General features: G+C 40.7%; 1 protein-coding gene across 1 annotated transcript in view; it reads right to left on the reverse strand.

Annotated features, from left to right (window-relative positions):
* The window catches only part of CROCC2 (ciliary rootlet coiled-coil, rootletin family member 2), a 101166-nt gene that overhangs the window by 15643 nt on the left and 61600 nt on the right, over positions 1–23923 (reverse strand). The window contains 15 exon segments of the mRNA XM_032224820.1: positions 3197–3255; positions 3258–3359; positions 5219–5231; positions 5233–5334; positions 5336–5341; positions 11879–12084; positions 12669–12735; positions 12737–12879; positions 12882–12932; positions 12935–12999; positions 13436–13559; positions 13562–13613; positions 14159–14318; positions 14429–14667; positions 20138–20284. Of these exon segments, the coding sequence (XP_032080711.1) occupies positions 3197–3255; positions 3258–3359; positions 5219–5231; positions 5233–5334; positions 5336–5341; positions 11879–12084; positions 12669–12735; positions 12737–12879; positions 12882–12932; positions 12935–12999; positions 13436–13559; positions 13562–13613; positions 14159–14318; positions 14429–14667; positions 20138–20284 (1536 nt within the window).

Below are 23923 nucleotides of genomic sequence, written 5' to 3' on the forward strand. Positions count from 1 at the left end.
TTTCTGACTACTGGTATAATCTTCACCATTCAGAACTAGTCAAAGAGCGCAGACTAATGCAATGTCCACTCATGAGAACACTAATTCAGAGAACCTGGTCTTTACCCACTCCAGATGGATATTATCCTTATGGGCTCTCTCTCAGTAGAGGCATAAGTCTCTCCATTCAATCTTTTTCTTTTAATGCATTTGGGAGGCTCTTTGCAATTTTGGACTCTTTCCTTGCTGCAGATTTGTTGCCCTGCTGACCCGTCCTCTCTGAGCTTTTTGGCCCCTAGTAGCTACCACTTGGGGCTTCTACTTTTAGAAAGTTGCTGGAACTAGTCACGGAGAATCTGGATATGGCTATGATTTGCGTTGCTAAATACTTTTGCTTCTTGGTCTGCCTAATAAGGAAGTTCTCTTTGTGGATTCTTTACAAACCATAAAAACTACTGTATATAACAAAATCCATTCATTAGAAATTAAGAAAGGATGTAATTCCTAATGGTTAAGGCTATATGAGTTGCTGTTCTGTTTGGCTATACAGTACAAGGAAAAGCAAGTGTGACACTGTACCTAGATTTCACTGTGCATTGATTTAATCTCTTAATTTTAGAGAAATGAAGAGGAAACAAAATATGGGCAAGTAAAATTATAAAGGTTTGTATATATCAGATGTGAAGAATTTATGATGTAATAAAAAGAGAAATCTTACCAGGACAAAAGGGAAAGGGTTTGGGAACATATTATGTTAATTAACAAAATGAACAATAGATACATCATAATTGAAATAAATTAACTGCAACATATATTTTAAAATATTTACATCAATATTATTGTTCTTTGTAAATTAAGAATGTTACATAGATTAGAACATGATGAATAGTGAATAATATTGTAAAGCGGTGTTTCTCAACCTGGGGCCCTTTAAGATGTGTGGACTTCAACTCTCAGAGTTCCTCAGGCAGCAAAGCATCTTAAAGAGTGGGTGAGATCATACACCGGCACGGGATTAAATATCACCAATATGCGGACGATACGCAACTGTATCTGTCCGCCCCGTGCCAACTCAGTGAAGCAGTGGAAGTGATGTGCCAGTGCCTGGAGGCTGTCAGAGTCTGGATGGGAGTGAACAAGCTTGCACCCAATCCCGACAAGACTGAGTGGCTATTGATGCTCCCTCCCAAGGATGGTCCAGATATTCCACCTCTTAGCCTGGGGGGTGAAATTATACACCCCTCAGAGAGGGTCCGCAATTTGGGTGTCCTCCTGGATCCGCAGCTGACGTTAGAATATCACCTGTCGGCTGTGACCAGGGGGGCCTTTGCCCAGGTTCGCCTGATGCACCAGTTGCGGCCCTATCTGGACCGGGAGGCCCTTCGGATGGTCACTCATGCCCTCGTCACCTCAAGACTGGATTACTGTAACACGCTCTACATGGGGTTGCCCCTGAAGAGTGTTCGAAGACTGCAGCTGGTCCAGAATGCAGCTGCGCGAGCGATATTGGGTGTACCTAGATACACCCATGTTACACCTATCCTCTGCGAGCTGCACTGGCTCCCCATTGGTCTCCGGACGCGCTTCAAGGTGCTAGTCGTTACTTTTAAAGCCCTACATGGTTTAGGACCTGGCTACCTGAGAGACCGCCTCCTGCCATTTACCTCCCAGCGACCAATAAGATCACACAGATTGGGCCTCCTCCGGGTGCTGTCGGCTGGTCAATTTTGGTTGGCGGCTCCCCGGGGGAGGGCCTTCTCTGTAGCTGCTCCGGCCCTAGGGAACGATCTTCCCATAGAGATCCGGACCCCTACTACTCTTCCGGCCTTCCGTAAAGCTGCTAAGACCTGGCTGTTCCGGCAGGCCTGGGGCTAACCCTAACCCTAACCCATTCTAACGGTATGCATGGTGTGAAATTTTAACCATTGTATTCTTATTTTAATTTTTATATATGTTTTGTCTTGCCTGTAAGCCGCCCAGAGTCCCACGGGAGTGGGCGGCATACAAAAGTCAATAAATTGAAATTAAATTGAAATTGAAAGAGCCCCAGGTTGAGAAATACTGTGGTAAAGTCAAGGGCAGTAACTATTCAGGCAGCTCCTCATTGCACCTTTACAATTTTTTCTACAGATAAAAATATCCTTGTTTATCATACAGCCAAAATCACTGTGGCAATACAACAGTTTATATAAAACTTACCACATAATAGCCTTATGATAGCATTAGAGTGATGAAAATAAAAAAGAAATGTTAGAAAGGTAGATGATATAGATAAAACTCTTTGCAAACTGTTTATACTGAGTTCCAATTTGAATAAAAACAATTAAATAAAGATAAAATCAGCAATTCTTCTATGAGATTATTTTGCATTCCTTTATACAAACCTCTATTAGAAATGAGGATGTAATTGCTTTTCTACAATTCCCCCCATCAAAGAAATAATATTACTGTTTTTACAATGATAATTCTCTAAAATTTATCTTGTGGACTGGCTTTTACAAATTCTTTAGTATCCGTTACTTCCAAAAGTCAGTAGTAGTCATTCCATTCAATCTCCTGTTCACAATATGACGTGGACCTACTCCGAAGTAAATCCAGGGTGGGCTCCTGGGGTTTTGCACAGGTTCAGGCGATCTTCTGGCTAGGATTCTGCCCAGTTTGGCAAACCCCCAAAGCCACCCCTGGCTGGCCATGCCCACCCCACCCTCCCATCCCATCCCGCCCATCCCAGGAGTCTCCCCGCAGACCGTTCATCATGCCGGGTAAGTACAGGACGCATGTGGAGGGCTCAGGAAGGGGAGGAAATGACCCTACCTGACGTTCCAGAAGTCCGGAAACAGGCAATTTGCCCTCCCGGAGGCTCGAAAAAAGCTCCAGAGCCTGGGGAGGGTGAACAACACCCCCCCCCATGGTACAGGAGGCCAACTAGGCCATGCCCACCCGAGGCCATGCCCACCTCTGAGTAAATCCTACTGTATTTCACCATATGCATTTTTTAGGAAAGCATCTTTGGCTACACACTGTGTGTGTTACAACTTTTCATAATGCCTTTTGTTGTTAACTTTTGGGGGTTTCTTTAAATCTTGTTCTTTTTCAAGTTCTTTGTTCATTTATTTACTTTTCAAGAGCTGGTTGGGCTTTTGGGTAACAAGCAGAATGTCATAGAAAAGGAAGTTGTGCTATGGCTTTTCCTAAGTGAAAGAGCAAATATGCCCACCTGTAATTCTTTGTTCCTATCCTGACAAATACGTAAGTTGCGTTCCAGGTTGACCACCTTTCTGCAGATGCTTGGCGTTCCTTTTCTGTTTTGCGAATAGTTTCCTCCTGCAGCATCAGTGCTACTTGTGCACTGCTCAGACGGCCATCTGTTCCCCTTTTACCTAAGTGTAGAAAGTTGCAAAATGCAAGGATTAAGCACTGAAATCATTTATCTAAATTAGGTTTTTTTCAACCTCAGTATCTTTAAGATGTGGGGATTTCAACGCCCAGATTCCCAGAATGGTGATTGGGCTATTCTGGGATTGAAGTCTACCATTTTAAAGGTGTTGAGGTTGAGAAATACTGTTCTGCAGTATGAGTGGTGTGTGGCCTGTGGCCTTCGAAGTTTTGGGCTTCAGTCCCATTAAGCGACATCCTAATGACAAAGGATTCTGGGAGTTGTAATCCAAAACATCAAAGAACACCAAATGGCCTACTCACTATGCAGTGTTGTCTATAGTAGTATTACTGTATTTACCTGATCAATTAGAATATGAAATAATGCAATAAACTCCTGGACAATAAAGGCCACCCATATCATGTTATGATCCTCAATGAATAAATATAGTTACATCTTTTGGTTGTTTTTAATGAAAAAAAAGACACTCTTAATTTTTGGTACACTATAGAAACCATAGACAGCTTGCTGTGATACCAGAACAATTATAATTAGTCATTTCTCATAAATGGCAGAATCTCCAATTTAATAAAGCATTTGTTTATTCATCAAGCTATATAGTAAAAACAGTCATTCATGAAAAGACCCCCAGATGGCCTTACCTTTCCTAAACCTTTCAATGCCCACCTATACAGACAGTCCTCAACTTACAACTACAATTGAGATCAGAATTTCCATTGCTAGCCAGGTGTTTGTTAAGTGAGTTGTGCAGTTGTAGTTTTTTACCATGGTTGTTAAGTGAATCACTGCAGTTGTTAAGGAATCACATGAATGTGAATTTGGCTTCCTCCACTGACTTTAATTATCAAAAGCTATCTGGAAAGGTCTCAAATAGCTATCACATGATCCTGGAACATTGCAACCCTCATAAATACATGCCAGTTGCCAAGCACTTGAATTTTCATCGGGATGCTGCGACAGTTGTGAGGACACGTAAGTCACTTTTTCCTAGTGCCGCATCAACTTTGAATAGTTGCTAAACCAGTGTTTCTCAAGCTTGGCAACTTGAAGATGTCCGGACTTCAACTCCAGAATTCAATGCTGGCTGGGGAATTCTGGGAGTTGAAGTCAGGACATCTTCAAGTTGCCAAGCTTGAGAAACACTGTGCTAAACAAATGGCTGTAAGTCACAAACTACCTGCATTAGAAAATTAGGCTGGAGCTTCACATGTCTAACTGTGGTACGATTATGATTTCCATCTAATGAGAATTAGAGGCCTGACATTTGCTTACAATCTTTTGGTATATTAAAAACACAAGTCCTATATGATATCTGATTTGTTTTGTTTTTATAGTGTTAGGAAAGCCCACTTGATATAGAGTCATGAGAAGTAGATTGATTTGCAAGTATAGGTAACTAATTCCCAGCATTTGCTTTTTAAATGACAAGCAGCCTTTCTGAGCTACCAAGTTAAGAAGAAAAGCAATTAAAGCAGAGATAAACTTAATCCTCTTCCTGACCTTCTCTCCATGCCCTGAATCTGCTGCTTCAGTCCAGATATGAATGTCTAAATCCACAAAATCTTGATCCATATGTGGAAAAAAGCGGATTCAGAGCAGAGAAACATCTGGCGTGGAGATCAAACATCTGCCCTGATATCACTGTTCTTTCACTTAAAGCAAGCAGTCCCCAAGCAGCTTTTCAGAAGTTTTAGGGATTCATTTCACTTGCTTTGTATACAACTTGCCCTGTAACTGTCTTTATCCAGCTAAACAAGCAAAGAACCAGAGGTGAGAAAACAAATAGGTAAGAAATTCTTATGGATGAAGGGATAAAGTAACAGAAGAAGAAAAAAGAGAGACCTTCCTCACAGTCCTGCTAAATACTTCTGGAGTTGCAGGATACGGCTTTGTGTTTGGTCGCGGCCAGCCTCCATTTCATTCAGCTGATGACTCATATTCATCACCTGAATTCTTAGAGTCATCCTGGAAACAAGAGATAGGACATATTCATGATATCCTTGGCTTAACACCAGGAACAGATATAAAACCATACCGGATACATGTATTTCTAAATTTTATTTTATATCATCTATAATTTCCACTACTAAGCCACAAGGGCAATTTTTACATGGACAACTGTTGAAAAACAACTACAAACAATACATATCCTAAAATCAACATTAGATAAAACAAATATTTAAAATTAGAGCAAAGTAACTGCATTTCCAATAAATGATAGATCACTGGTAATCGATAACATGAGCCATAAGATTGCCAATAATTTCTCAGAGAAATAATTCTCGACCAAACTAGTTATACTTTATATTGCTCTTGATACATAAGCAAGTATTAATATGTATGTCATACTCTAAAGTTACTCAAATGGTTTTTCTTGTCTTACAAAACCCAATTTTCATGTTCCCACCTGTAACTTGACATTTTACTGAATTGTATGGTATGAAAGAAATAGCCCTTGCTATTTTAAAATGTTATTGTTGCTCAAATCTTGGACAGAAATAGGCTACCTCCTATGTATATCAGGCTCTTAATTTGGCAGCAGATCCTTCCTTTCCGAAAGTGTGGCCTTGCCGTACCCACAAAAAACTAAACAGTTTATCAACAATGTTTACTTAGCCAAATGCCTTGTATTTGAAGTGATAAAAAGAGGGAATCTGCAGAGTACTTGTGCCTGGAGAAATATTAACTGTTTAATTGATTACATTTAATTACATTTAAATTAAATCCAGGTTTTATCCCATTTTCCTCAATGTGGAGGTTAGTATCTACCATCTTCCATCATTGCATAACCCTGCCCAAAAAGGTCTGTTTTCATAGGCACTGGAAATTGACAGTACATTTCAATTTCAATCTATGTATTATCAAAAAACTCACTGTACAAATCAAATACTGCTCTGAATCTTCTTCCTTGAAGCCAAGGCCAGAAGCCTTGGAACAATTATTACTAAATTATTTTCAGTCAATCAAATACCTTCAGTTTGAGGCTACATAGCTTTCTTTACAACTAAATAAGTAAATAAGCACCAGGACTGTACTGGTAAAATAAGAACACCGAGTTTCTTAAAGTAGCTCATAAGTGTTAACTGAAATATGTTGTTATTGTTTGTAGATATTTTTTCCTTTTTCCCTTTTCTGGTTTACACAAGTTACAATAAATTCCAGAATCTTGGTGGACAGGACAACAAAGCAAGGAATGTTTTAAATGTGATGTAGCCCAGAATTAACTGATTTCTTCATTTGTCAGAAAGGCTGTTGGATGATCTGATGCTATGATTATTGTGACAAGCCATGTTTTTTTAATTATTCTGGTACAGTATAAATATTTATTCATTTTACAAGAGGCATGCTTTTGAGTAATAAATAGCACATGACAGAGACAGGGCTGAACTGCCCTTGAATGTTGCTAAACATATGTCTTGGGAGTCAACTTGGTGTCACAATAAGTTAAGTTGGCTCATATGATCCCTGCAAAATGGAGTTAGAATAGCTAGATGATGTTCAGTTCTAGGTAAATAAACTGGAAGGAATTTTGAATATCCATTTCTGGTTCATAAAATTATAGATACAATTTTAAAGAAACAATATGCCTTCATAAATTCTTTGCTGAAAAAAAAACCCAACCCAGCTATAGTGGAAAGATGCATACTTCATACTAAGCCAAAACCAAACAAAATTTTTAATACTATCCTGTGATATATCAACTCAACCATAGCAGAGGTGGGATTGGAACAAAGTCTTTTATTCCCAAATGTAACAGTGCTCTATTTACGCTTGCTATTTACTTCTAGTTCATAACCATGATCTTATGCTTGTAAATTATCTTATGTCATGTATATAAATGGGCTATATTGCACTGGTTCCTCTACTTTCTTTAACAAAATTCCAGTCGGTGCTAGTGGGACAGGAGAGCTCCTGTGGAGTGCTGCAAGGGTCAGTTCTCTCCAGCTATTTAACATTTACACGAATTCCAAGCTAGGCAAGATCATCAAAAGTTTTTGGGGATTGGTTTCATCACATGTCAGGTGCAAGCAATCAGAATGCTCATAAATAACTTCAGGTTTAAAATTATTGTTCATCACCTGCATTGCAATACAATGCCGTAAGAATCTCATCAGATGCTTGCCTTCCCTGAAACTGACCAGATATGTAAGGCTTTATGGTTTTGGGATAAGGGTGATTCTTATGATGTTTGTGGATACACAAAACTCCAAACTAGGCCCTCACTTGATCCCTCCTGCCAATCTAGCTGGCAGTTCTCTAGTATCAATATTTTATAATGCACAGCTCTACATTGCTACCCAGGCTGTGATACCATTGAAGTCTCAGTCCTGAAAGATGGATGGGGAGAATAGGCTTAAACTGAATTTGTTTTAAAAATGGAATTAATGTTTCTCCATGGGCTTTTTTGTCTACTCCAGTAGTGTCACTGATTATCCTGGGGGATTTCAATCTGTCTTCCATTGGCAAGACAATCCGAGTCAGCTCGGGAGGTTTATGGCTTCCATGACGGCTATGGACCTAACTCAGTTAAGTCAAGACCCCATCCATAACAGGGGACACACACTCAACCTGATTTTTGTCTCTGGGCAGTGGAGAATGATCTAGATTTAGGGGATATTTCTATCCAACCCTTGTCATAGTCTGATCATTTCCACATCAGGGTTGACTTCCATACTGCTACCCTTCACCACAGGGAACCGACTAGATGGTTCCCGCCCCAGGTGCCTGATGGACCCTGAAAGGTTCCTGATGGAGCTTGGGACTTTCCTGAATTGCTTGCTCACAGCTCGACCAAAGCCCTAGTGGAAGCCTGGGATAGGCGGCCAATGGGGCCTTGGATCGCGTTGTGCCTTTGCGGCCTCTGACCCGGTGTCAATCCCGGGTAGCTCCCTGGTTTACCGAGGAGCTCCGGGGGATGAAACGCCGGAAAAGATGCTTAGAGAATGGTTGGAGGGCCAGCCGGTCCGAATCTGATCGAATACTAGTAAGAATTCATATTAAATCCTACTTAGTGGCGATAAAAGCTGCGAAACGGCAACATTTTTCCGCTCTCATCACGTCCGCAGATAACTGCCCAGCCGACCTGTTTAGAGTGACCCGTTCCTTACTTACACCAAGGAACTGGGGAAAGATCCCTTGCAGAGTAGGATTGAAGAATTTGTTCAGTATCTGCAAGATAAAATTGCTACAGATCTGGACAGGCTGGACTCTGACTCGGTAGTATTAGAGTAATCGACAGGATGAATCTTGTGGAGATTCTCTGGGATAGAGTTTTAGCCCTGTGACCCCTGAGGGCATGGACAGGATTATGGGGAGACTCAGTGCTGCCACTTGTGTGCTGGACCCGTGTCCTTCTTGGTTAGTTTTGGCTTCCCGGGGAGGTGACATGAGGCTCCAGGCGATTACCAACACTTCATTGAGAGAGGGTTCCTTCCTACTACCTGAAAGAGGCGGCGGTGAGGCCCCTCCTTAAGAAGCCTTCCCTGGACCCAGCTTCTTTAACCAACTATCGTCCGTCTCCAACCTTCGCTTTGTAGTGAAGGTTGTCAAGTGTGGTAGTTTTCATGAAGCTGTCTACTTGGATCCGTTTCAGTCAGGTTTTCAGGCCCGGGTACAGCACGGAGATGCATTGGTCACATTGGTTGATGATCTCTGGGGGCCCGGGACAGGGGCTGCTCCTCTGTCCTAGTCCTATTAGACCTCTTGGCGTTTTTGATACCATCGACCATAGTATCCTACTGCGACGACTCGGGGGGGGTTAGGAGTGGGGGGCACCATTTTATGGTGGTTCTCCTCCTACCTGTCGGATCGGTCGCAGTTCATGTTGACTGGAGGACAGGGATCGACCCTGAGGCGCGTCACTTTTGGGGTGCCCCAGGGTCGGTTCGCTCACCCCTCCTGTTCAATGAAACCGCTGGGCGAGACCATCCGTGGTTTTGGGATATGGTATCATCAATATGCTGATGATACCCAACTTTTCATCTCTACCCAAGCCACCCAAATGAGGCCCTCGATGTGATGTCCGATGCCTGGAGGCTGGCAGATCTGGATGGGGAGGAATAGGCTCAAGCTCAATCCCTCCAAGACTGAGTGGCTGTGGTTTCCGTCATCCCGATTGTGCATCTTGTTCCATCTTTAATGATAGGGGGAGAAATTTTAGCCCGCTCAGAGAGGGCCCACAATCTGGGAAGTCCTCCTGGATACGCGCTAGTTTAGAAGAACTGTGACGGCTGTGAGCAGGGGGGCCTTTACCAGGTGCGCCTGGTACATCAGTTGCACCCCTTTCTGGATCAAGATGCTCTGTGCACAGGCACTCATGCTCTCGTCCTTTCTCGCCTGGACTACTGCAACGGTCTCTTCATGGGGCTGCCCTTTAAGAGCACCTGGAGGCTTCGGCTGATCCAGAATGCGGCCACATGGTTATCATGGGGGTACCTAGGTGCTCCCATGTTACACCCCTTTTAGGCGGCCTGCACTGGTTGCCGGTTGTTTTCGGGTGCGATTCAAGGTACTAATTATGACCTTTTAAAGCACTCCATGGCTTAGGCCCAGGGTACCTGCGAGACTACCTACTGCCACCAGTAGCCTCCCCCACCCAGTGCGATTCCCAGAGATGGCCTCCTCAGGTGCTGTCAACCAGACAGTGTCGGCTAGCGACCCCCAGGGGGAGACCCTTCTCTGTGGAGCGTCTTCCCTCTGGAATGAGCTGCCTCCGGAGCTTCGTATAATTCCTGACCTCCGGTCCTTCCAACGCGTCCTAAAAAGTTGGCTTTTCCAGCAAGCTGGCCTGGCCTGAACAGAATAAAATAAATGATAATTTAATGTTAATTTTAATCTAATTTTAAAATTGTATTGTTAATATAATTGGCTTTGTTTTTGGATACTTTATTTAATTCCTTTTTAACTTTGTAATATGTGTTTTTTTTAATGTTGTACTGCCGCCTGAGTCCTTTGGGAGAAGGGCGGCATATAAATCCAACAAACAAACAAACAAACAAACACTTGATGGGAAGGTATTACTCGTGAAGGTAAGATTATGATTGGGGATTCTTCAGAATAGCAAGTCAAGGCTTAGACTTATATACCACTTCACAGAGCTTTATAGCAGTTTACAGAGTTGCCATATTGCCCCCAACAATCTAATTCATAAAGCCTTACATAATTTGGTGCCTAGTTATTTGTAAAACTGCATTCCCTCACTGGAATGAGTCTGATCATCTTGATTTACCAGAAAAAAACTACTGGTAATACAGTAGTTAGGGAATTTAGGGGAGTGAGGGTGAAAAAGCATGATTATGCTACTTTTCATGGTTGCACCAGCTGTTTGGAATGTTGTCCCAATGGAAATCTGTTAGCTTTCACTCTGCTTACCTTCCAGAAGCACCTCAGTTTCCTGGTTTATTTAGTTTGGTTTAATTCATTTCATAGCATTACTAATTTGCCAGTAGTATTTGCGTACTTTTATTTATTATATTGTTTTTTTATTGCATATTGTTTATTATTTCTTATATGCAGGTATCTTATCTATACATCATCAAAAGTCCTGAAGGAGTTGATGCTCTATAAATGTGATGATGATGACAATAATGGAGGTCATCACTGCTAAAACATAGCAAACATAATATAAACCATTTTCACTGTGAGCAAAGAAATGGACTAATTTATTTGTTACATATGTTAAGACATTATTGGCTTTGATCCAGAATGATTAGGTAGATTTATGTGCATAATGCTCTCCAGGCATTCAAATAATCATGCTGAAACTTTGATAATAATTTATAGTAAACGCCCTTAAAGCTAACAGGATGCTGAAAAAAAGCATGGCATATTATTTCAAATGGATACTTAGAAACACATGCTTAAGGGATGGATTTGTACATAAACTGAAAAGCAGAACAGAAACTCTAGTCCACACCTATTCTATTATGTCTTAAGCATACTTCCTAGTACTTAAATGTTACTATTTGAGTAAGCCCATAAGTAAGTCTCAATTTTTGTACATTGAATTACAATCTTAGAATATTTTAGAGTATTTATCCATTTTGTCTGGATAAATCCAATCAATGAAGGAATGGCACAAAGATTTGAAAGAATATGAATAAGCTAATGGAAATCAATGGATGATGGAATCTAAAACCTATTTTAATAGTTACCTAATGATAGATTTATTTTAACTTCTTCAATTGATATGAGGACTAATGCCTACATTATCTATATCTAGATTAAATTCTTTGAATCAACAGTTAAAATATGAACAGAAGCATAAAAAGAAAGGCGCTATTTTGCCACAACTCCTTAGCATTAGCTTTATTAACATAAAGTTGACTTGCACTCAGATTGTGATAAATTTATGTGCTCTTATAGTTTTATAAAACGCCAAATTTATAGCTATGAGTTTTTCAAGTTCATGAATTTATACCATCTTAATATCCTTCTCATACTCTCTGGATCTTTATGGAGGTAGAATTTAGAAGAAATATTTGAAAGAGATGCCCTTGCTACCCTCTCTCTTTGGGTGTCCCGCAGCTCCTGAAGGAAGTCCTTCAAAGCATCTCGAACTACTTCTGGATCAATTTCACTTGTGGTTTGCTCACTCCTGAGGGGAGAAGTTTGACGAAATGGTGAATGGGAACGGCTCCTCTCAGGTGATCCAGTGCGAGATGCAGGTGTTTGGCGTCCACTGGTTCCTATAAAAAACCCAAAACTTGCTTGGTCTCGGCCAACAGTCAAGGTTGAAATCGATTTCCAGAAGAAAAGACTTCAATGACTACATGATATAGGATTTATTCATTTGTTTAGTTAATAAGGATTCTAACAATCATTATTTTTATTGGTAGGAGTTTTTGTTGCCTAAGGAGGGATATTATCATAATTAGCTACCTACATCTTCTCAGATGGCTGTACCTTCACTGTCCTAAAGCTTCAAACGCCTCTCAGCTATGATGTTTCTTTTTGGCTAAGGTCTATGAGATAAGTAGCTATTAAATACATAGTTTTGATTAGTATGCGTTTCAAATTCTGCCTTTGTAGTTTGTAATCATGAATTATGGATTAGCCACTAATCAACTATGTATTTATTCAATAAATCATATTTTAAAGCTTTAATTATACAATATAAAGACTGACCTTAGAATGTTTCATTTCCAAGAATCAAAATATAGCAATTTTCAAGTTGTTTGCTTGTTTATTTCATTAATTAATGAATCTATTATAGCTGCCCACTCCAACAGATTCTGAGTGACTATCTAATTTAGTCCCATAGCAGTGAAAGAATTTAACAATAACCTTTGACTGGAGAGGAGATCGTTGGGAGATGGACTCCGGCTTCCAAGTCCCAGTGTGCGACGGAGAGTGGAGTGGAAGTGCCACTAACTTCAGTTCAACCTCCCTCTTGGCTGCTTCAGTTTTGGCTAGTTCTGTTTCTAAACCATGGATGTATCCCTCACAGGTGCTGAGGCGCAGCTGGAGACTCTCGTTTGTCCTGCTTGCTTCCTGAAGCTTCACTCCAGGCTATGGAGTTCATCCTTCCACTTCTGCTCCTTGATGCAACTCTCGCAAGGCTGTGCTTTAAATCCTGCTCTTGAAGTTGGGACTTTACCTCTGCAGAAGACGCTTCTTCGCAAGTTCATCACCTGGAAGGAACAAAAGTCATGAGGGCAATGTCTACATGGAGAGAGATCCAGAAAATTGCAGAGTTGTGGTTAGATAGGGAAATGAGGAAGAAAATTCTGAAAAAAAAATAGTGGAAGATTATTTATTAGCATACAGTATTGCTAAGAAAATTGCATGGATGGGCCTGGGGTCCTTTTCTGCCATCAATTTTCTATGTTTCTAAGTCACCAAGTCAACCTCAACTCAAAAGGATACTTCACCTTCACTACACATCAAAATACTATATTGCTATATGTATTGGGCTTCACATTTATATCCTTATCCCATTAAATATGCAGTTTATACCACATCTTATCTCCATTACACTCTTTCATAAAATGCTGCCTTCTTTCGCTATCAACCTCCTCTTCAATTCTTCTTCATTAAATAATAATTCTTTGTTATTATGCCATTGTTACCTCCTTGTGAGCAGAATCATGGCCAATCTCTAGAGTAGATATCTTCTGTTTGAGATCCAGGACCTCTTTGCTGTTCTGCTGGTCCTGTTGTTCTTTTTGCAGCAACTGATGTTTAATTCAGTGACTTCCTGGGTTTTCTTGCTGTTCTTGCTCTCCAGAGATTTTACCTGTGCAGGAAGAATTTGAATGTAGATAGTCTTCAATACAGAATACATGCCCCAAATTCCCAAACTACATGTGGACTCTTCTGCATAAAAGATATTGCCATAATTGGTAACTCCTTCTAATTGCCATGATTGACTGTATCTTTGGAATTTCCAATCATAGGAAGCCTAATGGAAAACTAACAGATTCTTCAGCAAGAACATGCTGCCTATTTGTTGTATATCTATCATGATATCAGGAAGGCCCAAAAAGGAAAAGAAGTTCTAGGGATGAACTACATCACAATTGAAGAGAAAGTCATTACATGCAAACATGATATCAGGATCATTTCCATTTGATTTTCAAATAATAGCAATAAGTACATTTGGGATGGTGCTACTGCAATTGCTACAGTTCACTCTACTTAGGTATCAATCTCAGGAGTTAACAGTAATGCCAAATGATCTTGCATGCATCCTTCCTAACCTCCATTGATCAGATCAAGTGTTCTCTCCAGTTACAGTCTTGGACCTGAATTGAACAACGAGAAAGTCTGTTTGTAAGCTACCTCTCTGCGCAGCTCCTGAAGCTCCCTTCTGGCTTCCATGTGTGCCTTCTCTACTTCCCGTAGATTTACTCGGAGCTCTCCCACCTCTACCTCAACTGCGGCTTTTGCTTCTTCCAGAATGGCAATCTTCTGTTCTCGTTCTTCCTTGATTCTCTGCAGTCTACAAGAGGTCAAGTGTTTATTATCAGTCATCTCTAAAAACACTATGTCTGTTCCATCAATGTGTATAAGCTTCTTCTCCCAGCCTGACACTGTGCCAAGTCTGCTGACCTGAGCTTCTCATTCTCTGTTTTTTTGACAGCTGCTCTGAGGTCAGCATTGGACTTCTGAAGTGCTTCCTTTTCTCTGCTCTCATCTGCTACAGCCATGTGAAATTCCAGTAGCTCTTTTTGTCGCTGATCACAAGCCTCTTCTGATTCCTGCAGTCTCTGCTGAAGCTCAGTGAGTTCTTTGTGAACATTTTCATAGGTATCTTCTGCCAACCGTAGTTGGACTTTGAGCTGTTCTGCCTTTAAGAAAAAGCTACATCAATTTTAAAACACTTTGGAAAATAACCCTAATGACTTCAAGGGGATTTACTCCAGGGGAATTGATATTGGTGTACTTCCAGGGTGAGGTTGGAGGCAAAACACACAATTAAAGGCACCATGCACGTGTTATTAGGCATCTACTATTCAGAAATAAGTCCTATCATTCAGGGGTGGGTTCTGGCTGCCGCTACTGCTGGTTCGCTCAGGGATGCACTGCGCCAATGCTTGATGTGCACCGCACACGCATGCGCAGTGCAACAAAAATTGCTCTGCACATGCGCAGAAGGCAAAAACAAGATGGTGGCACCTATGGCACCGCCGAGATAACCGTTTCGGGGACATGGCAGGCCTGGGTTGCTGCCGGTTCCAGCAACACAGGCCACCAAGTTACTACCTGTTCAACCGAACCAGTAGGAACCCACCTCTGTTATCATTATACGGTTCATGGGGTCCTTGGTGCTCTCTAAGCTTGGTGCTTTCTTGTAGATGTTTCATTACTAAACAAGGTAACATCATCAGTGCTACGATGGACTAGGAACAGCACCAGTGATGGGTTCCGACCAGTATGCCCCAGTACGGGCGTGCTGGTGCCTGCCAGGAGCACCAGGTATTGTTCTGGTACAGTGCTCCGGAGAGCCCACCCACCTGCCCGTGCTCTTTACCAGTATTTTAAGATTTCGGGGCTTCCACACAGGCACAAGGAGCGTACAGTGCCTGCACAACGCTCCGCCGAGCAGCTGGAACGTCGTGGGTGGTAAGTATGCATATGTGCACTGTGCGTGCATGCGCGCATGCGTTCATGTGATGGGCACCTGGCCCCGTTGCACTGTACCAATCACAACGGGATCTGGAACCCACCACTGACTAGCACTGATGATGTTACCTAGTTGATAATGAAAAATCTGCAAGAAAACAATCAAGCTCAGAAAGTAGCAAGGACTCAACTTTTCAACCCTGAACCACAAAAATTCTCTTCTATTTGTATCATATGGTCAGTATGCAGTGGATTGTAGTCTTGGTTGATTGATTAAAACGTGCAGATAAAAATTTGATCTCTAGAGGGAAAGGCATACATCTGCAATTGAGTACAATTTGCCCCTGCTGGATGCCCTCCAACTACATTGAACGTTTTATTTATCTATATTTTAACAAAGTAAGTATTTAAAATGCAAGTTTTGGGGAAATATAGTCTTACTCTAAAGCCTAACACAGAACTGGTAATGAATATTAACTAAAGGGGAAAGTAGCAATAAAAAATCCTATAATCTACATATACTAGAACTATCTATGTCTACTAAGAAGAAAGGTGTTCAGTAGGACTTACTTTTGAATGTTAAGTTTATACTGTAGAATTTTACTGACTTCCTTTTTGTGAGAAATATATCACTGTCTGAAATATTAGACAAAATTTTCTAATGAAAATTTGACCTACCTTTCATATTATTACTAAGATAGCTTGTGGCTAATAATTTTGTCAGGCGAGTAATATAATGGATAGTAATGTTGTCTTTGAAGCTGGTTGTTAAAAGATGGTTTCCTGATACAAATCTCCTTCTAAACTGACATACTTTCTTGTGCATCCCCCACATTGGCAAAGATAATATCAGTTAGAGCAGTTCATTAAAAGAACAAATGAATCTGGTTTTGGAAAACTAAGAGAGAGGGGGGGAAGGGAGGGAGGAAGGGAGGGAGGAGGGAAGGATAGAATGAGGGAAAATTCTGGTCTTGAGGAGTAACAATAACCATGACGAATAGGGTTGGTTTAAGAAAGACTGGCTTTTCTGTTTCATATACTCTACACTGAGAAACTTTGTATGTTTATATTAAGGGAATTACATTGATTGCTTAAAGTGCAGTCAGTTTTTGTTATTCATGATAATAAAGTTGCGAGTCCCTTGAACTGCAAGGTGAGCAAATTGGTCAGTCCTAGAGGAAATCAATCCTGACTGCTCTTTAGAAGGCCAGATGAAACTTAAAATACTTTGGCCATTTAATGAGAAGGAAGGACTCGCTGGAGAAGAGCCTAATGCTGGGAACAATTGAGGGCAAAAGAAGAAGGGGACGACAGAGAATGAGGTGGATAGATGGAGTCACTGAAGCAGGAGGCGTGAGCATGAATGGACTCCAGAGGATGGTAGAGGACAGGAAGGCCTGGAGGAATGTTGTCCATGGGGTCGGGATGGGTCAGACACAACTTCGCAATAACAACAACAAAGTTGCTGTGAGCTCTGAATTAGCAAATACCAAACTATTGTTCATAAGACACAGGATCCAGAAGGCAGAGTGTCACCTTGTTCAACCTTAGCTGGAAATGTGCACATTGAGTGACTCAATTTTTTTTGCCACTCTGCATATATCTGTGAACGACCATGATGGTGCTCTGAGTATTGATTTTGGGGTAACAAATACAGTTAAGCAAGTAAGTGTATTGTAAATACAGAATCTTCAAATAGTGACGATGGGCTGTATCTTCTCTGCGGGGAATTCTATTGCAAAAATATAGCAATCTTCTTCAACTTGATGTGGTCTACAGTGTCCTTGAAACTTTCCTTCTCCCTGATTTCTTTCCCACTCTTGAATGACATAAAAGATGACTAATTCCACCTTGTCTGCAAGAGAGGATGGAGTTTACCAACAAAGGATGTTACAGCAAAAGATTGGGAGAAACAACAGCAGTAAAAATGGAAGATCAATTTTGAAGTATCTGAAATGGCAACATGAAATTCCTAGATTAAACCGGTAGCAGAGCACATGTACCATTTGAACTTCAGCTGGACAGACACAGAAGCATCTTAGCTTAACAGCTTTCCCATGAACTACAGTGTGAATTAAAATGGAGAAGAAAGAATGGTCTGGATTTTATTCAGCCTTCTTTGGAAAGCTGTGCTTGTTTGTGCAATGCCCTGTGTATTTTTGAGAAAGGGTAGGAGAATTCTATAAGAACCCCAATGTCCTATATTTTTCTTTTCAGCTTTCTTTCTTTCTTTCTCTTTCTTTTCTTTCTTTCTTTCTTTCTTTCTTTCTCTCTCTCTTCTCTCTCTCTTCTCTTTCTCTCTCTCTTCTCTTTTTCTTTTCTTTTTCTTCTTCTCTCATCTTTCTTTTTTCTTTCTTTCTTTCTTCTTTCTTTCTGTTCTTTTCTTTTTTAATTCTTTTACTCTGAAAGCTCTAACATTATCCAGATCCTCCCTGTTGGCCTGGCTCATTCCAACCAGCTCTGTGTTATTGTTGTTCTGTTTTTGAGAAGGATTAGGTGAGACCCTTTTCTACCAGCCCCACACCCACATATGGGATCCACAAATGCACTCAGCATTTTTCTGCTGAGCTCAATAGAAATTCAGAAGAAAGGTCAGTGACCAAAGAGAAGGGCGATCCATCATAAAATAAACTGTTTTATTCCCCAGGATAAGGAGAGGGGTTTGCAGGGGGTGGGACTGAAAAAAACATCACACAAAACTCCCCCCCCTTCATACATTCACTCCTTCCTGGCTAATTCCTCTCTTGTGTTTTCTCCTTCACAAAAATATTGCAGCTAAGCTCATAAAAATTATTATATAATTATATATTGACTAACATTTATAAACAGCCTCTTTTGAATCATGCCTGGGTTGCCAGGCCTCCAGCTGAGGCTTAGACACATGGAAGAAGGGTGGGAGAAAAAGACATAGTGTTTGTGGTAGTGGTATGTCCGTGGGTAGGAGTGAGCATGCATTGAAGTGTGACTCCACATACTTTCGGTACATAGTCTGTGAATTCAAATAATTAAGTTCACATAAAAGAACAGATATGCACATGAGAATCTTGAACAACAATGTCTAGGTGAGCAACAGACAGATACAGGCTACTGGCGGCTTGCCAAGATGGACTGCCGTGTTTAAAGGTGGTTGTGTGGAGTGTGCATGCACAGAAGAGTCCGTGTCAGTGTTCTTGTACATATGGGAAGCAGCTCTGTTCAACTCAATGCTGACTTCCTCAAGTTAAAAGGCTGTGAAAATGTTATGGTTCCCATGGTGATAAGTAGGTCAATGCTGGCGCCTGTGAGGATTTTGCTCTGTGTTTCTTTGCCCTCGGCTTGTTATATTAGTGCCTCACTTATTTCTCCCCCTCCCCTCTCCCTCTCCCTCTTTCTTTCCCGTGCTGTTGTCTCTGTTCCCATCCCGTGTTAGTCTTTCTCTGCCCATCCTGCCTCCATCTCTGAAGATCTTCCTCACCCCCTTCGCCCCATCCCCATTTCTTCTGCCCTCCCTGCCCTCTGAAACAACCCTCTTCTCTTGCTTGTGTGGTCCCTCCTGGGCTGGACTTTGAAATCTGTTGAAAGGAGGCCATTTTTTGCCAAAATAAACAGCCTGTCATGTTAAATTACTCTCTCTTCCTCTTTTATGTCCTTTAATTTTCTATTTCCCCCTCACCCAGTCCCTTTCTTTCTCTTTCCTCCCTCAGGCTGGGTCATTTTTGTTCTGCGTTCTCAGTTTGTAAGAAGTAGAACCCTGGAAACATCTGGCAGTGGGTGAGGGTTACCATCGGGGAGGTTTTTCAGAGTTGCAGATATTTGGAAGAATGTAAAAAAAAAACCTCACTCTCTAGAGTTGGATATTAAAAAGAGGGGACATGACAGGGTGGGCAGTGATTTCTGCTTCCAATGGCAAGTCGGTGTTGGAACTGGAGTAAAGGCACTGACTAGCTGGATGAGTGCCAATTTATCTAGCCAATACCCATCTTGGGAACACATTGGATACTCCACATGCTCTGCAGGAGGCCACATCCATCCGGAATACAGGCAGATGACAGCTTTTCAACAAGTTCAACGTGCTATGATAAAAGCCCCTGGGTCTAAGCTCATCCAGGGAACAACACGGCACCATTTGTATATCATTTCCATTCCCCAACCCTCAAAGACATTGTGAAACTGACCTATAATAATTTCAAGTTCTGCTGTCCTGGAAACCCAGAGAATATGCTAGAGAAAAGAGCTGGGTAAGAATTTTCTGCAAAGGGGGAAACAGACTGCTCAGCAGTTCTTCAGGAAAAGTTCCACTGCAGTTTCAAATACAGCCCAGCAAATTCAGGAATAGTTTGATTCTGCTCTTGGACATAGCTGAAGCCCTTTTAGAGAGGTTTGCAGGGTTTCAAAGCTTGCTAAATTTGTTTGCCTAGATGTGTCAATGTTATGAATTTATATCACATTAGAACCTCCTCCTTAATCATATTACTCATTTGAAAAATGATGCATCTCCAACACCGATTTCTTAAAATGTTTTGTCAGGTGTTTCTGCTAACATTTAGCAATCTTAACGTCTATGGAAACAGAAGACTTTAGATTTTAAATCTGTTTATATTCCCAGCTTGCACTGATAACTCTTGTTGACAAATGGATACACAATCCACTTTCGGGGACCAATATTCAACAAGGATAGAGAAGAAATGGCCAGAAGTGACAGGTAAAGAGGCATACATACCTCCCGCCCACTGATTCCTTCTCTCTTGCCAGCTCCTTTATATGTTCATTTAGGCGTTTGGCCTCTTTCTGGTGTGCAGCAATTGCATCTTCAAATTGGGCCTGGAAGCTCTGTAGCTCTTTGTTGATGCTGGTAATTGTGTTCTGTAATGAGGACAACACAGGAAAAGGTATGGCATGAGCTAGCTTTGCTGTCAGTGTTCCAAATACCATGCAGAATTAAATCAGAGTCGAAAGCAAAACTATGCTTAAAGTTCCAATTTAATAAGACAGGCATGTTGGTATCGTGCTGTGGGATTCCAACTCTGGAAGTTACATCAGAATCCCACCCAGTTAAAAGTTCATGATCTTGTCCCCACACCCGCAGTCTATCACATGGTCCAATCTTCTTCTACCACGCTGGCGTCTACGCCCAACTGCTTCCGGTCAGGTGTGAAAGCATGGAGACAAAGGATGACCTTGACTTCTAGTAAAGAATGAAAAACAATACATTCCACAATCCTACTCCTTCTATTCTAGTCCTTCCATTGACTATACTTAAAGAAACAGCATAATGAAATAAAAGAAAGTGTGGCAGGCCAAAATTCTAAAAGGAATATAAATGCAGCCTTGACATTTGCTTTATAGGTTCAACACAAATTTAAATAGGGTTACATTTTCCTTTAGCAACTACTTGGATTGATCTGACTCATAAGATCTCTAGAAGCATAGATTGTTAAAACCTGCAAGAGATTCATGTATCAAGTATCAGAGCAGGAAAATTGCATTACATAACTGAACTGTAAACTTTTCTTCCTTAGTGATTCACAAAATCTTCAGAATGGCTGGGGGTGGGGACTAATTTTACCTTCTGTTCCCCTGATGTTCACTTTTCCTTGAGCACAGGCCATGATTTATGTAGCCTTATCTCACTGTTTTCTATATCACAGAACTCCAGCCAATAGTAAAACAGAGGAGAGCCAAAAGAGCTGAGACAATGCATCATTATGCCAGCAGCTTGTTCTATCACTACAGTATAAGCTGGGTTCCCTTTAAAAGTATTAGTGAGCAAAGATCCCACCCCATGCCTTTTTCAGTGACTTTGTGACAATTTTCTTAAGTACTAAAATGTGCTTTGTGCATAGAAAGGGATAGAACTATCAATCACTAGGTACAATATTTATTTACATCCCTTAGAAGTGCTGGTGTCACACTTAGACAAACTGTAATTATTTAAATTAAACAAGAAATTGGAATGGTGAAATCTGGCTATCCTATCCATATCATGAAAGAAGCCTTATGGTCATAGAATGAAACGGCATCTGGTTTGCTAATCATTTTAATAAAGGATACTGCTCTCCAGAAATATACTGTTACTAAAGCAATTAATTTTATTTTATTTTCAGTGACAGCTTCTTTCTCTTCTTGGAAAGTAAATTCCAACATTTGAGATTGAAACACTCAAGAGTGTTTCACTTGCATATTGATAGAATAAAAGAAAAGTCCAATATCAGGCAAACATCATATACCAAAGGATACCAATGCTTTGTAAGTCAACATTTCATAAAATGTACTAATTATGTTATATAAATGTTCTAAGTTACAGATTACAATCATTCTAAGTTACAGCTTATAACCAAAGCTTGGTTAAAGTATCCATAGTGTTATGTTTGCATAGCATAACATTACTTTCAAATAACAATATCCCAAACTGTGTTATGGCTTAATGTGAAATATTAACCAACTAAAACAACCAAAATTATTCTATTCTCTGAATGATATTTGCAACATACTGAGGTGGGGGACACTTCAAGTTGGTCTGACTTTGCCTTAGGCAGGATCTTAGATTGTCCCATTCCTTTTCCAAACAGCCCGCAAATCTATTGCAGATGCCATTAAGCTTCTCTTGATCCTGTAGGCTTCAACTTGGATATCCCTCCCCCCAAGTGTGGATTTTCTCCCAGAATTCTCAGCAATGGCTACACTGACTGGGGAATCGTAGGATTTGGAATCCACATCTTTGGAAAGTTCCCAGGATCCAAAATGGGAAGGTTGCTCTAAACCTAAACCTTTGCTAACAATTTTCACCAACAGAACTTTCTATGATACTAAAGTTGCCTTCCATAATTTCAATCTTGGTTGAAAGTTTTGTTTTATTTTTGCTTTCAATTAATGATTGTATAAAACTGTATTTCATAGTCATCATATGCCAAACTGAAAGCAAGCGATTAGATCATATAAGCTACCTGGCTGAACACCCAGCAACACCCTGATGAAAATAAAGGCAACAGAAATCATTTGGATCTCACTAGAGTTATTGTATGATTTGAATATGTTTTGATCTCAAATAAGCTCAGGAGAAACATGAAGATTGATGAGTTGGCCCTTTGCTGCTACTAAATATCCATAATCCTATACTCAAAATACATTGTCCAAAAGTTTTGACAAACATTCAAAATATCAGTCGGCTGAATTAATGCCCCTTTGTATGGGTCAGAAAAGGTGAAATAAAAATATCCATACATTTCCCTATTGCAACTCATGGATTGGGTGTTCTTCGTCTTCTATGGATGGGATCATGGAGCAGAATTGAGACAGTCATCTAGTAAAACTACTAATTGGAACATTTGTATCTTGTATGAGAAATGAATCCCTTGGCAAAAGAGAAAAGGAAGATACTGGAAATTAAAGCCAAGATGCTGTATGGGAATTGGGAAATGTAAGCAGCAATGGGCTGCTTACAGTCTTACTTCTGCTACGTTTTATGAAATGATGTAAACTTAACTTTAAGGTATAGAGCAGTGTTTCTCAACCTTGGCAACTTGAAGATGTCCGGACTTCAACTCCCAGAATTCCCCAGCCAGCATTCGCTGGCTGGGGAATTCTGGGAGTTGAGGTCCAGACATCTTCAAGTTGCCAAGGTTGAGAAACACTGGTATAGAGTAAAGCAGTAACATGCAACTTATATTTCTTGAGTAACAAAGCAAGGACTATACTCTAGAACAAGACCAGGGTCAGGATAACCAAATATCAGTATCCTATTATTTACATTATCATTGCTTTAAAAGTAATTAATTAGGTTAATTTGGTCAATATGATTTACTTCTCATATATTTAATATTTCCTTTCACTTACATTTTAAAAATTCAGTTTAACAACACATTTTAGTGGGGCTATGGGGACTGTGATCCAAACTTTGAGGTGGGATTGGCATGTGACTTGCAACTAGAGCATCACTGGCATACAGCACAAATGGAGAGCCAGATATCCTTTAGAACTGTTGAACAATTTTGGAGAAACTCAGTCAGCACAAGTAGCAATGAGGGATTTTGAGAGATATTTGGGAGACTTTAGAGAAACTTCTTAAGAAGAAGTTAAGTAAGACAATTGTGAATTAGAACCAATTACTCAGAGAAATGTTGGGCTTCCTTTCACTGGATATCTGTTAGGGATATTTTAATATGATTCCAGCATTGAGATTAGGTTGAATCTGTTGTATCAAGTTCAACTACAGCTAAATAGCCCCTTCCAATCCTATGATTCTATCTTTGGTAGCTTGGCCTACCTAGAAGAGAAGAACTGCAAAAACTAATCATTGGTTGTTCTGAAAGTGTACAGCGGGGTAATACAATTCAAAACCCACTGTATATTATAGCAGGGGTCCCCAATCCCCAGTCCATGGACCCACACCAGTCTGCGGCATGCCAGAAACCGATCCATGCAAACGAGTGAAGCCCTAATCATGGGATGCGGGGAGCATGCGAAACCATGCCCCCTCCAGTCCATGGAAAAAACCTCTCTTCA

Source organism: Thamnophis elegans, chromosome 10 (assembly GCF_009769535.1).
Source record: "Thamnophis elegans isolate rThaEle1 chromosome 10, rThaEle1.pri, whole genome shotgun sequence".
Taxonomy (NCBI): Eukaryota; Metazoa; Chordata; class Lepidosauria; order Squamata; family Colubridae; genus Thamnophis; species Thamnophis elegans.